The sequence below is a fragment of the Erigeron canadensis genome, chromosome 9, assembly GCF_010389155.1.
Source record: "Erigeron canadensis isolate Cc75 chromosome 9, C_canadensis_v1, whole genome shotgun sequence".
Taxonomy (NCBI): domain Eukaryota; kingdom Viridiplantae; phylum Streptophyta; class Magnoliopsida; order Asterales; family Asteraceae; genus Erigeron; species Erigeron canadensis.
Window position 1 is genome coordinate 10,426,125 of NC_057769.1, and position 19,106 is coordinate 10,445,230.

General features: G+C 34.7%; 1 protein-coding gene across 1 annotated transcript; it reads left to right on the forward strand.

Moving 5' to 3' along the window:
* Nucleotides 1-4,465: 4,465 nt before the first annotated feature.
* On the forward strand, nt 4,466-17,990 carry LOC122582770 (protein SIEL). The gene is made up of 9 exons (XM_043755204.1): nt 4,466-5,222; nt 5,312-5,392; nt 5,720-5,800; nt 6,467-6,685; nt 7,151-7,342; nt 13,864-14,004; nt 14,143-14,232; nt 15,121-15,572; nt 16,494-17,990. Exons 1-9 carry the CDS (start codon nt 4,566-4,568, stop codon nt 17,371-17,373), a joined length of 2,793 nt encoding a protein of 930 aa, XP_043611139.1. The 5' UTR covers nt 4,466-4,565; the 3' UTR covers nt 17,374-17,990.
* The last annotated feature ends 1,116 nt before the right edge of the window (nt 17,991-19,106 follow it).

Consider the following 19,106-nt stretch of genomic DNA (forward strand, 5'->3'; position numbering starts at 1 on the left):
GAAAAAACACAAAAGATCCCACAAATAACAAACCACTATTAATGGTATTTCAAATTTTCCATTTTCTGGACCCGAATATGATCGTGGGAAGGTTAACTATCCTCCACTAAAAGCGACTAATGGTTCTCAATCCTTTGTTAGTCCAGATCTAGTGGTGGTTGAACATGGTGGTGGATAGTGGTGGAAAACGATGGTGGCAGATTTTGGATGGTGATGGTGCCGGTGTCGGCGTCGCTATTGATGGTGGTGGCGATGCAAAGAGTGGTGGTGGCTATTGGAATGTATACATACACATACATGAGTATTTTTCTTTCTAAAACCTACCAACATCAGTTTGTATTGATGGGATTTAGTTTTAGGTTGATTTGATTTTAGTTTATACACATATATTGATAGATACCACCAGTGGAAGGTGGCGATGGTGGAGTGTAAGTGGGGCAGTAATGGTGGTTCTTTGATTTTAGTTTATACACATATAATTATTTCCTTCTTTTTGTAAATATGAATATATAATTATTTAATTGGTGAATAACCGGCTCCACTTAAGCCATTAGCCACTTGTCTGTCACTTTAAACACTTAGCCAAGTTTTTTGAATACAATAAAGCTGAACTAGAGTTCGTGCACACAATAACTTTTTGGGATTAGTTAACTGCATTTCGACGCACTTAGCCCTTAAATATACATCATCAAATATGTATAGATAGTTACAAAGTTTCATTCATTTATAAAAATTCATAGAGAATTAATTTGTTAAAGATCACATAGATATATGTTTCAAACTTGAGGTCATGCATTGCTTCAAAATACTTAATCAATAGTTTTGCTTTTATAGATCACCATTAATACCAACTTCATTGAAAAATAGATTGTAGATCACAATTAACCATTAAATTCATTTGAAATTAAAAGATAGTGAATAAAAAATGATACAATAAATCATTAGTTTTCAAATCACAATATGTCAATATGTTAATTGTCGATAATATCATGTTTCAACAAATTACTCTAAATGAAACCATGTGTGTAAAGCTAATCAACCTTGCATATGTAGATATGCATCCACGAAATAATAAATAAATACGGTATATATATATACTAGATATTTTACCCCGCGCAATACGCGACTAGTTAAAAAGGTTATTTTATGCATTAATAAATAGCTATTCTATAGGCTTATTATGTTGAAATTGATTATGTTATAGTTAATGGTTAATTCCTAGATTACTCTGGTCATCTTTTGTCTTTTCTGACATGTTGACATCACAGTCACTAAACCTACTATAGTGATTACACACCAACATTTAACCTAAGATATTTTGATATCATCAACAAATCAAACGTAAATCGATAATGTAGCATGATATCTATATATTCATCAAACGAAATAATATATACAAAGTAAAAAAAACTAAACATGACAAAAATTTAGTCATATAAAATACACATAAATACAATACGAATAAGTAAAAAACTAATAAGATAAATAAGAGAAAATCATTATAGTTTTTGCTTTCAGTTATGCTGAAAAGATGGAGAAAAACCTTATGTAGTGACGGGAAAAAATAATCCTAAACACAAATAGAGAATAAAGTATTTTATCTCCAACAATTAAGAAATTCATTCGTAAAACTCAAAATAACTACTATTATCATTATAAAATAGACATTTTTTTGTGGCTAGAATAACCAATTTTGGTTAAGGTTTCGGCCAAGAGAACGAAGGAGAAACAACAAAATTGTTTGGTCGTGTATAACCTAATAATATTTTTAAAAAAATTTTAAAATTTGATATAGTCTTCAAAGTTGTATATACTTTAATAAATAATATTATTTATGTCAAATATCATTGCCAAATTAATAGATGTATTGGACGTCTTCTTATATCTTAATATGGGTTTTGAGTTTTTTTTTTAATTTTGTGTATATAGTTTTGATTTAATATTTTATGTTATATTTAATAAAATAAATTACATTGGTTTGAGAATAAATAGGGGTTATAAGATAAATTTTATAAAAAAAGTATGGAGATGCCACGTAGAATACAATCCTATGTGTCAATGTTTAAAGCTAGCTTTAGGTTGAAAGAAGGATTTAAAAGGCTATGATTTTTACTGTTTTAATATATATATATATTGGTATACGACAGAAGAATAACTTTATAAATTAAAAACCAATTGAAAAATACTTCATGATTATGATAAATTAACAACGAAGAAAACTATGAAACATAATATATGTATAGATAAATTATTAAGAATAACTTTATAAATTAAAAATCAATTGTAAAATACTTCATGATTATGATAAATTAACAACGAAGAAGACTATGAAACATAATATATGTATAGATAGATTATTATAAAGGGCTATGTAATTTGAGGTGTACGTGTTGAACGTAATATATATAGTTTGATTATGAAGTGTATATAGTAAATAGAAAATGAAAAAAAAAGAAAGAAAATGTACTAAAATATCATGGATTATGAGTCATGAATTATGAAGTGTTTATAGTTAAAATAAAAAAGTTAAAAAATGTCATGTTAGTCGTGATTTTTTATATATGTTTGATTTATATAAATATAAATTGTATATATACATATGCTTTTTCTATATGCCATATTTAAAATATATGTATAATTATATTATATTATTTAATGAAAATCTATTAGTGTGAAAAAAATATGGAGTTGCCACGTAGGATAAATCCTATGTGGCTTGTTTAGAAATAATTTTAATTTGATGTGGATGACTTTAAAAAATCAGGATAACTATTGTTTTATTATGTATATATATATATATATATATTGTGGAGTCATCATACAATAATCAATAATCGTAGATTATAATTGATCTTCTAAATTCATATATCACCTCGTGTATGTCAAATTTTTTAGACCAAGTGGTACGTCGGTACAAGGCATTTTATGGGTGAGGGGTTTTCCGCCATGTAACGTCTAGTCATTAAATAAGACAACATGTAAAAGTGAGGATATTAGACATTTTAAGATGTGTTGCATGAGAAGTTGAAAAAGAGACACGGGGATTTGAAAAAGGTGGTTTGTAGTCAAAGTTTTTGTCCAAACGTGGAAAGGGAAAAAACAGTGAAGAACACCTACAGGACAATGAACAGGCGTTTTAGAAACATTCCGAAGACGTTTCAGGCGAAAACACCTCTACGGAGAGTTCATCTCATTTAGTCTTGGGGGCTGTTTGGTTCATTGGATTTCATTGGAATTCTTAAGAATTGGAATTTCAATTCCATTCTTTCCTTTGTTTGGTTGAGAAATGAAAGGAATTGGAATTTCAAACATTCCATCAAATTCCTTTAAACATGGAATTTGCAATTCCTTCAAGAACTTGATGGAATGTTAAACATTCCAAAGGAATTCTTTTTTTTTTTTTTTTACCAAAATACCCTCTCATAATTAAATACCAAAACAAAAACTCTTCCCTAATTTGATGTCTCGTCGGATATGAACTGCTGTCACTATCCACCGCCACCGCTGCTGCTTATTCCGGCCACTGTCGTTGCTTATTCCGGTCATTGCTGCTGCATATTGGATGAAAATGGCAGAAAGATTGAAATTGTAAATGAAGGCAAAATCGAAACTTTACTTCATTTGTGTTTGTATGATGGAAACGACGGACGTATCGATAAAGTATATGTATTTACTTCATTTCTATTTTGTTTGTTTAATGGAAAATTGGAAGCGGCGTTTTTGTTTTTAGCGTGTCTGCAGAAAGTGATTGGGGTTTGGGAATGAATGGCGTGCGTTATCTTCATATATAAAATTAATGTAAGTAAGTAACTGCTCAGTGCCGTTTTCCGCGGGTTTTAAGCCCGATACCTCGACGGTGTTTGGGGGAGGTTAAGATGTAGGCATACCTTACCTTTACCTAAGTAGAGAGGCTGCTTCCAGTTTCTACCTAAATGGTAGAAAAAGCCCTCCAACCTTTGCATGGGATGAGGATCGAACCCATGACCTCTGTCTCCAGAAACAAGGGTATTTACCACTGATCCAACCATGCTGCTTCATATAAAATTAATGTGTATGTAGTAAAAATAATAATACTAGTGATTTATTTATACAATTTATCATATCATCGGTATTGTATAATGAGTATATAATATAATATGTTATGTAAATATAAATAGTAACAAGAGGTTAATTTTGTTTTTTTGACATAATTTATGTTTTTATTCTTATAATTGAATTTAATTGATTTCTGTCAACTAAATACATAACATATTTTAAAACTTTTAGATTCCAATTCCTACAAATTTCAATTCCTTTAATATATTCTAATTTTCTCAAAAACATTATGAAAACTAAATGCTCCGTTAAAGCTTTTAAATTCACATTCACCGTGGGACGAGACTTGTCACATGTCGATGTTATCCCTAAGTTTGAAACACATTTTTGGTTTCACTATTGTCATTCATTTGGATTCAAAAATATTGATTCGCCAAATCCCTCCTCCCCTCTAAAACCCTGCCAAAGATTTCTTTCACTCCCCACCTCCAAAACCCCTTTAAATACAACACTTTCACCCCTACACCCAAATGGAACAAACATTCCTTTCAGATTTCCACCAATCCCTCCACAAAACCCAATTATCAAACTCATCATCTCTAAAACCGTTTTCAATCGCCAATTCCTTAATTCTAAACCCATCGACTTCCATTCCCACTTTATCTTCAATCCTCCAAACCCTCACCCAAACCCTAAACCAAACACTCCCAATTCAATTCCACGTCATCATCATCTCCCTCCTTTCCCGTCTCTCCATCACCCACCCCAATTTCACATCCTCCATCACCACCACACTCAACTCTCTCCTCACGCGCCCCACTCTCTCCCCACGCGCCACTTCACTCGCACTTTCAACCCTCGTCTCATTAACCGACAAACCTGAGATTCTCGATATGTCGGAAGGAGTGTTTCTGAGCTTGTGTTTTGGTTCTAGTGTGTCTGTAAGGCATAAAATGATGTTAAATGTTGAGAAATTCGGTGTTAGACCATCGGTTTTGGTTACGGTTTTGTTAGGGTTTAGTAAGGATCCGTTTCCGTATGTTAGGAAAGCCGCGTTGGACGGTTTGGTTTGGTTGTGTAAATGTAGACGTGTAGTTGATTTCCGTTTGGTTGAATCGTGTTATTTGCGAGGTGTCGAGTTGTTGTTTGATTCAGAAGAATGTGTTAGATGCTCGGCCGTTAAAATGGTAATGCGCACTTTTTAAGACTTGTTTGTTTTTTGTGAATGTAAAATATTGAATGAATGTTTTCGATTTATGTGTCGAGATTTTGGCAGGTATGTGAATGGGGGATGCTTATTGCGGAGATTAGTAAGGATGAAAGTAAAAAAGATTGGTTAGATTCGTTGTATTTACAGGTATTGATTTGATTGTATTTGTTATGTATGGCTAACTTTTACTGTACGTTTTCGTTTTGAGTTGAAACACATCGCATTTCCTTTGCTTATTTCAAGTGTCGTTTATATGAAATTGTAAAAATCTGGACTTGTGTTGTTATAGAATTAGATTAGTACCAGGGCAGCGACAGTTGGGTTTTGGTAAAATAGATTGAAAAAAAGTTATGATTTTTTTTAATTTAGATACCATAATGTAAAATCGGACTTGTTATTCTTAGAATATTGAAGTTTGGTTAGGTATTATAATGTGTTGAAAGTTTGGTTATGTATTATTGTTTGGAGTGACAGGTATGTGAATGGGGGAAATTTCTTGTCACAAATAGCGAGGATAAAAGTAAAAGAGTTTGGTCAGATGCAGTGTATGTTCAGGTATTAATCTCAAATGTTATGCATCACAAACTTTGTCTTTCTCTTTCGAGTTTAATTACGTCGTGTTTTGTTTGCATGTCTGAGACATCTTTTCTTTCTTAGTTTCTTTCGTCTAAAATATTGGTAAATTGTCAAAGTTCTGGATCAGATTGAAGATATGCTTCAGGATTGGAGTAAAAGAAAGACACTAGTACATAAGCAAATTGTTATGCTTGTTTTACATTTTGAATGGCCATTGTTATGCTGCTTAATAATTCTTTGTTCCACAAGATAAGTTTAGTACTTGTCTTTTAGACAAGGGCAAAAGCATAATGATCAATGTGCGAATCTTGTTGTTTGGAAATAGTATAATTTAGAATACCAAATAGTATAATTTAGTTACTGTCAAGTTCAGAAAAATGCTTAGTTTATTAAGAGATTGATGTTTAATGATCAATTTCTCTTAAAAAATATTTATCTGTTTTTTATTTTATTTTTCGGGACGATGGGAGCTTACTATATTCACTTAGAAGCTGATCAGTATACTAAAGCTGAATTGAATGACCTTTCCAGCATATCAATGAATTTTCTTTACAGAAACTGCAAAAAATAACAACTTTATTAAATTGTTTCTGGTGTATCTTGTCCCATATTTTCACTATATATGTTAATGGGTTATATTTGCAGCTTTGCTTAATGGTGAGGGACATGAGTGTGAATGTTAGAATTGAAGCTTTTAAGGCCCTTGGTAGGGTAGGAATGGCTTCTAAGTATGTTCTGATGCAAACTCTCTTCAAGAGATTCGAAAATAAGCTTGTTGAGCAGCTGAAAGGAAAGCATTTCAATTTGCAAGCATCAAGTGCTGCTGGAGCTTTTGTACATGGGCTGGAGGATGAATTTTATGAGGTAGTCCAAATGCACAGCAGTTTTGAATATTCAAATGAATACAGCATGACCTAAAAGTGACAAGATGGGCGATTAGGGTGTGTTCAATGGCATATCAGAAGGGGATTGGGTAGAATTGGGCCATATATGGTAGTGGTTGAAATGGGTCGGGCTGGATTAATGTGCAAACACTCTTTGTCAATTGTTTATAAATAGAAGTTATTAAAGCGTTATTCATGATAAATAGTAATTTTCTCTGGACAAATTTTCCAATAATATGATTTAGCAGCTCACAAACATTCAAAATAGACTTTCGGAGACGGTTACAAAACTCAGTTGATCCGTGTCTTGTTTAGCTGGAGTTTGATTTGTTCTGTATGAGATAAAACACAACCACAATTTCAAATCTCATGTTTTAACAAGGATCCTTGTTTTCAATTTTCTTGTGTACATTTGAATTTTTTTAAAAAAATTGCTTATTTGAAGGTACGAAGTGCTGCATGTAATTCCTTGAGGATGCCTGCCATTCTTTCTGCTGAGCTTGCTGCTAGATCCTTAGGTTTATTGATGGATGTGCTGAATGATGATTCAACCATTGTCAGATTACAAGCTCTGGAAACAATGCATCACATGGCAGCTTTTGGCCATCTAAAAGTGCAAGAAGTGCACTTGCACATGGTAAGTTTCTGGTTAGTTCTTGGATATCTAGTGCATATATATATATATATATATATAGGGCTCTAAAAGTGCAAGAAGTGCACTTGCACATGGTAAGTTTCTGGTTAGTTCTTGGATATCTAGTGCATATATATATATATATATATAGGGATGAGATAAATTGAGTCTATCTAATTTGAGTCCAAAAAAAGTCCATGTAACTTACACATGTATAAGTGAACTCCGACCACCACCACCACCACCACCACCACCACCACCACCATCATCTCCGACCACCACCATGATCCTCCAGTGACGGCGATCATCTCCGACGAGACTTACACATGTGTAAGTTAACTTTCCGGCGATGATGGTGGCTGGTGGTGGTTGTCAAAAATTATGATTCGGAGCGGGCTTCGCCCTTAAGTATATTCATAAACCAAAGCTGGTGGGGGTGATAGGTCATTGAGGGTGATAGGTCATAGTGTGATAATAGAGGGTGATAGGTCATAGGGGGAGATGGAAGAAAATCAATGGACTTTTTTTGGACTATATATATATATATAGGGTGACAATCAAATGAGAACCAACTTAAAATGAGAACACTTAAAAACTACATTTTTATGCATAAAAGTCCATAAAACTGACATAGTGCATAACTAATTATCATTATTTAAGTGTTTAACAACACATGGATCCGTTAAAATCGAAAAAAATCACGTTTTTTATCGGATGCATCATTTTGATAATGTGCATCCAAGATGGATGCACAAAACCAAAAACGTGATTTTTTCGATTTTGAAAGATCAATGTGTTGTTAAACACTTAAATAATGATAATTAGTTATGCACTATGTTAGTTTTATGGACTTTTAATGCATCAAAATGATGTTTTTAAGTGTTCTCACCGTTCTTATTTTAAAAGTGTTCTCACCGGAGTGTTACCCTATATATATATATATATATAGGGGTTATACCACCACCATGATCATCTTCGACCAAAAACATGGTCCTCCGGCTCCGGCGACCACCGCCGTCGCTGGAAAATCATGGTGGTCCCTGTAGCCGGAAAATCATGGTGGTGGTCGGAGATGATCATGGTGGTGTGTAAGTTACAAAAAACACATGTCCTAATTGGTCCTAAAATAAGGAGTGGTACTAAAATAACTTTCACCTATACATATATATATATAGATTTTAGGTAAAATAAAACAAGTATTAATGTAAAACAAATAAAACAATAGATTTTTCTATAATGATAATCACCGTGCATCATAAAAATCATCGTACATCAATTGCTTCGTGAATCTTCGTGCATCAATTTAACCATGATCTAAGGGTCAAGATCTTGTATTATTTGTTTTACTTTAATACTTGTTTTACAATACTCAAGCCCTATATATATATATATAGGGTAGATATCCTGGAAGAAGGTGTCTTAAGGAGAGAAGGGAGAGAAGGTACTATAGGCCAATCAGAACGCGACATGTGTCAAAATGAAAAAAAATGCGCGGTGGCATTTTGGTAAATAAATCAAACTTTTCTGAAGCTTGGTCAGCCTGGGTTCTGATCAGCTTGGGTCTGGGTCTGGGTCAGCTTGGGTTCTGATCAGCTTGGTAAGTCAGCTGGGTCAGCTTGGTTGGGTCAGCTTGGGTTCTGGGTTAGCTTGGTTGGTCAGCCTGGGTTCTGGGTCATCTTGGGTTTTGATCAGCTTGGTTGGCCAGCATGATCAGTTTGGTCAGCTTGGGGTCTGGGTCAGATTGGGTCAGATTGGGGTTAGGTTGAGTTAGCTTGGGGTTGGGTCAGCTTGGGGTCTGGGTCAGGTTGGGTCAGCTTGGTTAGCTTGACACAATCTACACAAATGTAGATTATGGGTTTTGGGTCAGCTTGGGGTTGGGTCAGCTTGGTTATCTCAGTTAGCTTGGGTTGGGTCAGCTTGACCCAATCGACACATAATCTACACAAATATAGATTATGGGTTTTGGGTTAGCTTAGGGTCAGCTTGGGGTTGGGTTGGGTCAGCTTGGGGTCTGGGTCAGGTTGGGTTAGCTTGACACAATCTGCTGCACAAATGTAGATTAATTTACACAAATGTAGATTATGGGTTTTGGGTCAGCTTGGGGTTGGGTTGGGTTAGCTTGGGGTCTGGGTCAGGTTGGGTCAGTGTGATTAGCTTGGGTTGGGTCAGCTTGACACAATCTACACATAATCTACAAAAATGCAGATTAATCTACACAAATGTAGATCCCAAGTTGACCCAGAACCCAGGCTGACCGACCAAGCTGACCCAGAACCCAGGTTGACCAACCCAACCAGCTGACCAAGCTGACCAACCAAGCTGATCAGAACCCAGCTGACCCAGAACCTAGGCTGACCAAGGTGACCCAACCAAGCTGACCCAGACCCAAGCTGATCAGAAAGCTTGACAAAAGTTTGATTTATTTACAAAAATGCCACCGTGTTTTTTTTTAAAAGCCACATGTCACGTTCTGATTGGTTCATAGGACCTTCGCTCCTTCAGACACCTTCTCATTTTAAAAGCCACATGTCACATCCACCAAAAAGTTTGTTGTTGTGGCACCTTTTGCTTGTAGATGTCTATGCCATAGGTTAAGAGATTGTTAGTTTTTCTTTATATCATGTAGTTCTGGTTGTAGCCATACTTTAAATGGTACTCAGTCAGCTCATATAACTTATGATTTCACCCTGTAATTTGGTGGATGTTAGAATCAGTATAGTCACAAAGTCTAACAATCTAACTCAATATGACTTATAGTTAGATGGATATGGAGTTCCGGATTATGTTTTATCTGTAATGGGTCAAACGGGTGGTAAATTAATAGATACTACGCGAGAACTAGTTGATGGTCCCTCATAGTGTATCTTTATTTTATTAAAAGTGTATAAATCATATTTAGCCTAAAATTCATATTTCCGGTAATTATTATCGGTAACAAATTTGAAGCAAATTCGGACAAAGAATGTTCCAGGTCAGTCGGGGTCACCCCAACTGTTACAGTAAGTTACCTGTTTTTGCTTGAAGGCCATATGGCCTCCTACGCAACCCGCCTTGCTAGACCTTTTGAAACTTCTAGTTCATGTTGGTCTTGTGAATTGTTGAGTGTTGATCCAGGCAACATGTTTGTTATATAACAAAATAATAAGTGATAGTTGATATGTTGTAATAGTTCAGCGGGTATAGTGTCAAGTTAGAAAGTATGGTGGTTAAGTCGGTTAGTAGTCTATATAACTGTATTATTATCTCATTTGAATACCAGACTTGAATATTGATACAATTTCCTCTTCTTCTCCGATTTATTCTCTTCTGTGAATTCCAACCTTAACAGTGGTATCAGAGCCGTCGATTCTCCGACGAGCTTTCGATTCCGGTTACACCTCCGATTGAGATTCCTATTGAGATTCCGGTTAGTCGTTGATTCTCTTCCTCCTAAAATCAATGGCTGTTAGAATTCTTGATTTGATTCCTTTTTCGCGAGCCTGTGATTACGATCACTTTCTCCGGTGAACTTTTGTTCTCCAGTGACCTATCCTTTTAATAAAATAAAAATTCAGAAAAAAAATCCAAATTTGCTCACAAATTCATCAATAATTCACAACAAATAACCTAAATCAGTACAGTTCAATGGCGACTCCTAGTTTTAATGGTGATGATGCTAAAGGTTGGAAACGAAGGTGTGAGGAATTCTTTTTGGTCGATGAAACACCTAGTAATCGGAAAGTGATGTATGCTGCTGTCAAATTTGAAGGCAGAGCATTACATTGGCATCAACTCTATGCAAAAACCAGTGGGAAATCATTGTTGGATATGTCTTGGGATGATTATTCGAGAGCAACCTTATTGCATTTTGGTGAGAAACCAGAATTAGAAGAATTAGAAGATGAACTCTTACAAATTTAAAAGGAATTGAGCAATTTACAAATAGCACTTGCACGAATAGAAGAAGATGTCTCAAGATTGCAAAAACAATCATTGATGATAGATGAATCTTCTAATGAGATTGAAGTTCAATTGGCTGAGTGTGAGGAGAAATCAGAAACCTAAGGTTTACATTCTCCAACTAATTCTTCTTCTTCCTTATGCTATGATGAGAGCAATTCAGTGAGTTTTGGAACTGAAATTAGATTGAATTTTGAAGTAAAAAATAATGCACACTAGGTGTTTGATGAAATGCCTGACCGAAATTTGGTTGGATTTAGTGATATCTCTCTATGTAGGACTATTTTAAGCAACAATTCAGTAGGTTTTGTAGATAAAAATGAAGTAAGTTCATCATGTGAAATTAATGCATGTAAGGTGGTTGATGTAAGTCCTGAAAGAGTTATTGGTGAGAGTAATGCGGAAATTAAGGCTCAATTCAATGTTAAATTTGGCTCTGGGAGTAATCATGATAGGATTGTTATATTGGACGATAGTAGCAATCTTATTCTTAAGCATTTTATGGGTCAAATTGGAAGTTTAAGTCAAGATGTATTGGTTGAGGTTATGAAATTCCAATTTTTGAGTGATATTGTGTGTTTTGATGATTTTTGGGGACAAAAATCTCATAAGGAAGGAGTATTAGGTATTATTAGTATGGTCATGGATATAGAATCTTTTGGTTGGAAACCGGGGTGGAATAGTGTTGATGATCAAGTAGATACGAAAACAAATGCCGTTGTGAATGAGGTTAAGGATATTAAAGAGTATGTGTGTTTTGAGAATGGAAGTTTTAGTGCATTTGATTGGAAATCCTGCTGGATTTTTATCATGAGTAAGGAATTTGTGGTGATCAACACAAAGAAAAGATGGTTGTTGGGTTTTGTATCAACGATTGTTGGATCATTTGAATGGAAGCCAGGTTGGTTGATTTTTGGAAGGAATAATAATGAGTTGCAAAAGGGTTTTTTATCGAGTTTTGGTGGAATGAAGCTGTTGATAATCGATAATATATGAGTTGGAAAACTAATATTGGTGGCTGCTCTTCAAATTAAAATGGGTTAAAAGTATAGGAATGTTCAAGTTTTTAGTAAAGTTGTGCATAGTGAACTAAGGAATGGGTTGGAAGAAAGTGAAGTGATGGTTCTGAAAAAAGGTGTAATTCTGATGGATATTAATGATGGGCCTTCAGTGCCTACACTTGTGATTGATATTGAAACTGCTAAGAGATCCTTTCTCCTAGCTGGAAATAAGGCTCAAGATAGTTTATGTAAGTTGGTTGTTGTCACCGTGGGAATGAGAACTCGATGGAAACACTACCTGAGGAAGAACCTTTTCAAGCATGTAAGGGTGGTGGTCCATTTGGGCAGCTCACAGTTAATGAAATGCATTGGCGGATTCATGATTGGAAATTGGGGAGTGCTGACAGAAATTTGGGATGTGACTTCATTTCCAACTTCCAGCATGAGTTACAACAGTAGTAATAAAAATACGGCAACCAAGTAGGATGTTACTGTTGGAAACACTCATGTGCTTACAAGGATCACAAAAGAGCTGGCATCGTTACTATCTCTTGCTACTCCAAAGTGTATAGTCGAAGCTGAAGGTTTTCTCATCTTGGAATATGTTATTGAACTCACTGATTATACTGGAAGGTTGTTTAATGATCCATCAGAACATTTTGCACAAGAAAATTTGACATCGAGTGGGACTGAACCAGAGTGAAAAAATGATGCACATCATTTACTTACTGGAGAAAAGATGTATTCAGTGGTTGTCGAGATCAGCAAGTTGTATTTCAAAAGAGTTCCTGCAATTTCAGCAAGCAACAAATACAAACCATGTTTCCATTGACAAGCTCGGTGACCGTTTTGCTAAGGAAGAGTTCTGGTTTCTATCAGCAAGAAATTCAATCAGTATTCGTTCACCAGTGATGAAGTTTACTAATCTCAATAGGCACTTTAGTAAGTTGCTTCAGTCGATATGTTCCAGATTAAATGATCCTACAAGCAACTTGACAGCTTTAGTGAACAACTTCAGCATGTTGCTTCAGTCGACTTGCTTCAGTTTAAATGCTCCAGTGAGCAACTTCAGTCATAATATGGACCAGTCACACGTATTGTTCTTTAGCCTCATAACTCAAGGTTTTCACTACAACCGAGATCAAAACTTGCTGGAAAGTAGATCAAGAGGAAGGGTAAGATTGCAGTCAAGATATTGGACCATTGGGAGAGGTTGTTTGTGGCTGAAATATCATGAAAGGATGTGGGAAATTCTAGATTCGGTTTTGGATTTTGAGCGCTGCTTCCGCTTGCTTATATGCACGCCATTGTTTGAGGACAAACAATCCTTAAGGGGGGAGTATTGTTACATAGCAAAATAATAAGTGATAGTTGATATGTTGTAATAGTTCAGGGGGGTATAGTGTCAAGTTAGAAAGTATGGTGGTTAAGTCGGTTAGTAGTCTATATAACTGTATTACTATCTCATTTGAATACCAGACTTGAATATTGATACAATTTCCTCTTCTTCTCTGATTTATTCTTTTCTGTGAATTCCAACCGTAACAATGTTATTCTAAATGATTTATTGGTTTGATTTTACAGTTTCTTGGCACTCTAAATGACATGAATTCATCTGTGAGATCTACAGCGAGGAAAGTTCTTCGTTTAACCAAGCTCCATGACCTGCCTATGTTTAGACTAGTTGTTGACAGCATAATACAGAGTCTAGAAATATATCCACAGGTAAGTTGTTATTATGCTTTTAATTGAACCTGTTGGTGGTACTGTCACATGCGGATTTGTCATCATATTTAATTGTTCAAGGGTGTAGGACGTTGTCTTGTACTCTTGTTAACTGGATTTTGATTCCCACTTTTTCAGGATGAGCCAGATGTCCTCTCTCTTTTGTTTGAAATTGGCCGAAGTCATGGAGGTTTTGCTGTCAACATCATTAATGAAATCTTTTTAGAGGTTTGATGGTCATCATTTCAGTTTTTTACATGCTAATTTTTACTCTAATATTGATTATTTATTACTCATTGTTTATCTTACTCGAATTTGGGGTTAAGCCACTTCACTTCCTAATTCGGGTTCAGAAACATGATCATCAATATGTGTAACCTTTTATGACATGCATGTTCTATATAAACAATTTAATTATTTGGACATCCACTGAATGTGGTGTGCTGATTTGTAAACTTTATACTTGGATTTGGTAACGTTCAATTTAACCTCAAACTCTAAGCAAAATATTTACATGGGAGGGAACTTAATGGTATCTCATCCCACCACAAAAAGCAATCTGTTTTCAAATTTAAAGCTAGCAACTTTCATGACCCATTACCCAACATGTCAACTGGTGTTCTTTTGGAGTTTATTAAAGGTGGAAAAATGGGTGGATTGGACAAGTTTGGTAAGTGGGCAAAACAGGTTTGGGTGAAAACTTCAATTTTTTTGCCTATTAAAACTGCTCGGGTGTACCTGAAACACTTTTTCTCCAAACTTCTTACAACGTCTGTAAATATATACCGGCTTAATCATATTCTAAAGATTTTAGTATGTAAAAGTTAGTTTATTGGATACATTAATTCAGTGGGTTTTATAGATAAGAATACAAACCTTTTGGGTGAATTTCGACCTGCTTAACCCATTTGATCTGTTTTTTACTTGATCCATTAGCGATAAAACATAAACAAAATCAATCCATTGACATGGTAATGGATCAAAATGGTCACCTCTAGTGTTTATGACTTGACAAGAAGACTTGCTCTATATGTAACTCTAACTTACTGGCCACAACATGTTCTGCTTTTCTTTATGAAAACTTGCATACTTTTTAATCTTTTAACTGTACATTAGATGGATCCATCTTCAGAAAGTGACTGGGAATTCAATAGCTCAAAAACTGCTGCACGCCTTGCATTAGCCATCTCTGCTCCCCTCTCCCATGGAACACGACAACATTTGTACAGCATACCATCAACAATATTTTCGTATGCTGTTACCATGCTTGGAAGAATTTCTAATGCCTTGAATGAAGTGATGAACCAGGAGACACTTTTAGCTTATTTGTCACATTGTAGTAGATCAACTATACCCAACTCCACATTACCTGACTCTATGCATGATAAGATAGTTGAAGATGATGTGTGTACAGAGATGGACAATCAAATCACACTTTTTCATGTAGCTGACCAGCATGAAGTGCATGATGAAGAATATAGTTATGTGAAGTTTGTGCTTGCTAATATTGTAGAAATTTGGCCTTTGTTAAAGATGGGATGCATAAGTGAAGTGCTTATGACATTGAGGTTAGTTTATACGGTATAATCTGTTACATATACTTGCTTGCATAGGTAACTTTATGCATTACATATATTTTGACACACGAAAGGCTCAAACTTTCAAAAGTTTTCATTCAGGGTAATCTTCCAAGCTAACCTGCTTCCCCCACGCTATGGCAGCCAAAATCACCATGGTAGAAGATACTGTCAGTTGCCCTAGTCCTGGTTACCGGATCATATTACCTTAAATCATCTTTTCAAAGTTTTTGTTAAATCAATTTTTATGAAAGTTCTTTCTTGGGTGCATATTAATGGGACTCGAACCCGGGTGGAATTCCCCAAGGTCAAATACCTTACGAATGGGCAACCAACCCCATTGGCATCAAATGGATATTAGTGAGTTTGTTTTTGTGAAGGAAGGTATTCAGTTCAGTTCCAGAGATGGCAATTTCAACCCAATTTATTTATTGATGATCCGTACACCACCGAACATGCTTCAAATTATTATACGGTACAACACCTTAAAGTGTGTTGGTGGTTTACGAATAATAATAGGTGGTGTACGGATCACCTCCTTGTTTGTATGCTTTACCACCATTGGGTCACTTGGGTAAAAGTAGTTGGCTGCAAAGGAAATGGATCACATCGGTAACTAAAAATGAAAATTGCTCAAACGGCTAACGGGCTGAATTCACCCAAACCATATTTTTTCATTGCATTTAATTATGTAACCTCAGTTTCATTAATCATATATAACACGTGGACAAAACTATTTGTGGGTCAACCCATCCCAATTTAAGAAAATGTCACCTGTTCTGATTCATTACATAGCATAGGGGATGAATAGCCAGCAGAGTAACATGTTTTAACTTTTAACACCTATGGTATATCTGATGTATTGCAGAATTTTATTATAATCTTAAGTTTTACAATATGTGGTTCATGCAGGAGTTGGAAGGAAGAGCTAGCAACCTATATAACTGATCCACACCAAACAGATTCTGTTTTAACATTTACTTTACAATATATTCATGTGGTGAAACTCCTTTCAAAAGCATGGTGGCATGTAGTGCTTCCAAGAGATGTACATAACAAGGTCGGGGACATGGGCTATATTATGCAGAAATTAGAGAGGAGACTAGGAGAATTAAGATATCGTTTCATCGGGTTGAGTAAAGAAGAGGAGTTGCATATTGAGGAGCTGACACTTGTCGCTTGTACTATGAGACTATCATTTTCTGATTTTCGCTTACATGAATCTGCTCTAAAGAAATTGTCCATTTACAATGAAACATCAATAGACACTTCTAAATTCAAGATTGAAGTAATGTCAGCAATGCAGAAAAATGACAGTGACACATATCGTTTTAGGGAATCGCTTGAGTTCTTCTCCTTAAAGCCACTTATATTAGGTGGCAACATGAAATACATGAAGGCAGAAGTGGATATTGGGGTTAATGACTGGTCAACTCCCCTTCATTTTGTGCCTGGATTACCTGTTGGGATACGATTGAAGATCAGGCTACATAATACGCCTATTGACACCAAGTTGTGGTTAGTCATGACGCTGTCAAAGGACTTGATCCAGTATGTGTTCATTGATTTGAAACAGTTTGAAGGTTCTGATAAGATTAGAGAGTTTACATTCATTCCCCCCTTCTACAGAACTGCCAAAGTTAGTTCTTGTATATTGAGAGTGTCTATAGGCATGGAGTGCTGTTCTGAGGTGTTTTGTTCTTTTAGAGGCCATGGTGGGCCAAATCATGAGATTGTTTACCTTTGCAAGGAAAAAGAAGTGTTTCTCTCTATGGTGGTTAAAAAATCTTAGTGTCAAACCTTTTCTCAAAGGGTAAAATGTTTCATGTTATATTATTGCTGCGATTGGGAGGTGAATATTGATGGAAATGCTCGTCTTACAGAATCTTCATATGGAGGCAATTTTGAACCATTTACTTACTAAATGGGCTGACCGGGTTATGGTTTATTCCAATACCTATTTATTTTAGCTCATCCTTTAATTGGGTCTTCGGGTTTGAGGTCTCCATAACGCATTTTTGATTCTTACCAGAGATAGCCTCCCTGTAACCGTTTTATAATTTTGACAATCATGTTAAATCACCTTAAATATAAGTTGAGACAGAAAGCGTATGCGAGGGCAACAAGCTCAACCCATACTAAAAACAACCCGTTCAACCCAACGACGCTTTCCACTGCCTAGCTTGCACGTCCCATTCTTTTTTTCCAATATAGTTTGCATAAATGACAGGATAAAGAGGGAGAGAGTGGACAGGGGCGTCTACTTATTTATGAATGAGAAATCACTTCCATTTGCTTGGTCAATTCTGTTGCAAGTGGAGGGACATGTTTTACGTTGGTTCCGTTACAAATGCTATCTTTGCCCGCTGGTATATTTTCTCTCCTCAAACTCAATCAGGGAGATCTTAGTTTTTTCTCTCCGTTACATATGCATATTATTTTTCTAGCAGTTGTTAAACAAAGCTTTTAAGGGTTGTAGTTAAAATGTATTAAATAATTTTTTGTTTGTTGTTTTTTTACCTATTGTTTTTTCGGATGTTGCTAAACGAAGTAGTTAAAATGTTGTACACAAATAATCTACCCAAAACTAAAAAGGAGGTTGAGGTACACTTGACACTCTTTAAACCCTTTTTATGCCTTAAACTCTAATCTAATTACTTTAGAGTTTTTTCTCTTTTTTTTTCTAGTTTTTTTTTTTTTATGTTTTATTTACTTACTGAATAGATAATTATATTTAAAACTATATCATAAATCTTTTTCTATCAAAACAAATCTTTTTAAATATTAAAGATATATAATATCCTTAAAACTCTCCTAATAAATTTTTATTTATACAATGTAAATTTTTATTAATCATTCTCATTCATATTTTTCTTCTCCTTCTTATCTATAATGAACAAATCAAGTTCAGTAAATTTCTCAACAAAAAAAACATACGTCTTTTTTTTATTACTTTAATTTTAATTGTAATATTTGTTCGTATTTGTTTATTATTTGATATTGAATTGTTATTTTATTGTTATTTTTTTTTTATCTTTTTTAATTTAGTTTGCTGTCAATTGTAGTTTGATTATGATTCTATTACAAAAGGGTTTAAACTTTTAAATTTTGTTTTGTTCATGTTTTGTTATTTTTTACCTGTTTTGTTATTTATTATTTTGATATTTACCCTTGATATATATATATATATATATAAATATATATATAGGTTTTAGGTAAAATAAAACAAGTATTAAAGTAAAACAAATAAAACAATAGTTTTTCTTCATTAGAGATCATTGTGCATTATGAAAATCATCGTGCACCAATTGCTTCGTGAATCTTTGTGCATCAATTTAGCCATTATCTAATGGTCAAGATCTTGTCTTATTTGTTTTACTTCAATACTTGTTTTACAATACCCAACCCCTATATATATATAATTATTAAAACAGTAGTTAACCGAACCTTCTAAAGCATCCTTAAAACTCAAAAATATTTTAAAAAATTGCCACGTAGGATTTATCCTATGTGGCATCCCCATAT

Bases quoted from the DNA above. Each gene is read 5' to 3' on its own strand.
- LOC122582770 (XM_043755204.1), top strand. From the start codon at position 4,566: ATGGAACAAACATTCCTTTCAGATTTCCACCAATCCCTCCACAAAACC. The intron at 14,005-14,142 runs GTAAGTTGTTAT...CCACTTTTTCAG, and splicing joins GTCTAGAAATATATCCACAG to GATGAGCCAGATGTCCTCTC. The intron at 14,233-15,120 runs GTTTGATGGTCA...ACTGTACATTAG, and splicing joins TTAATGAAATCTTTTTAGAG to ATGGATCCATCTTCAGAAAG.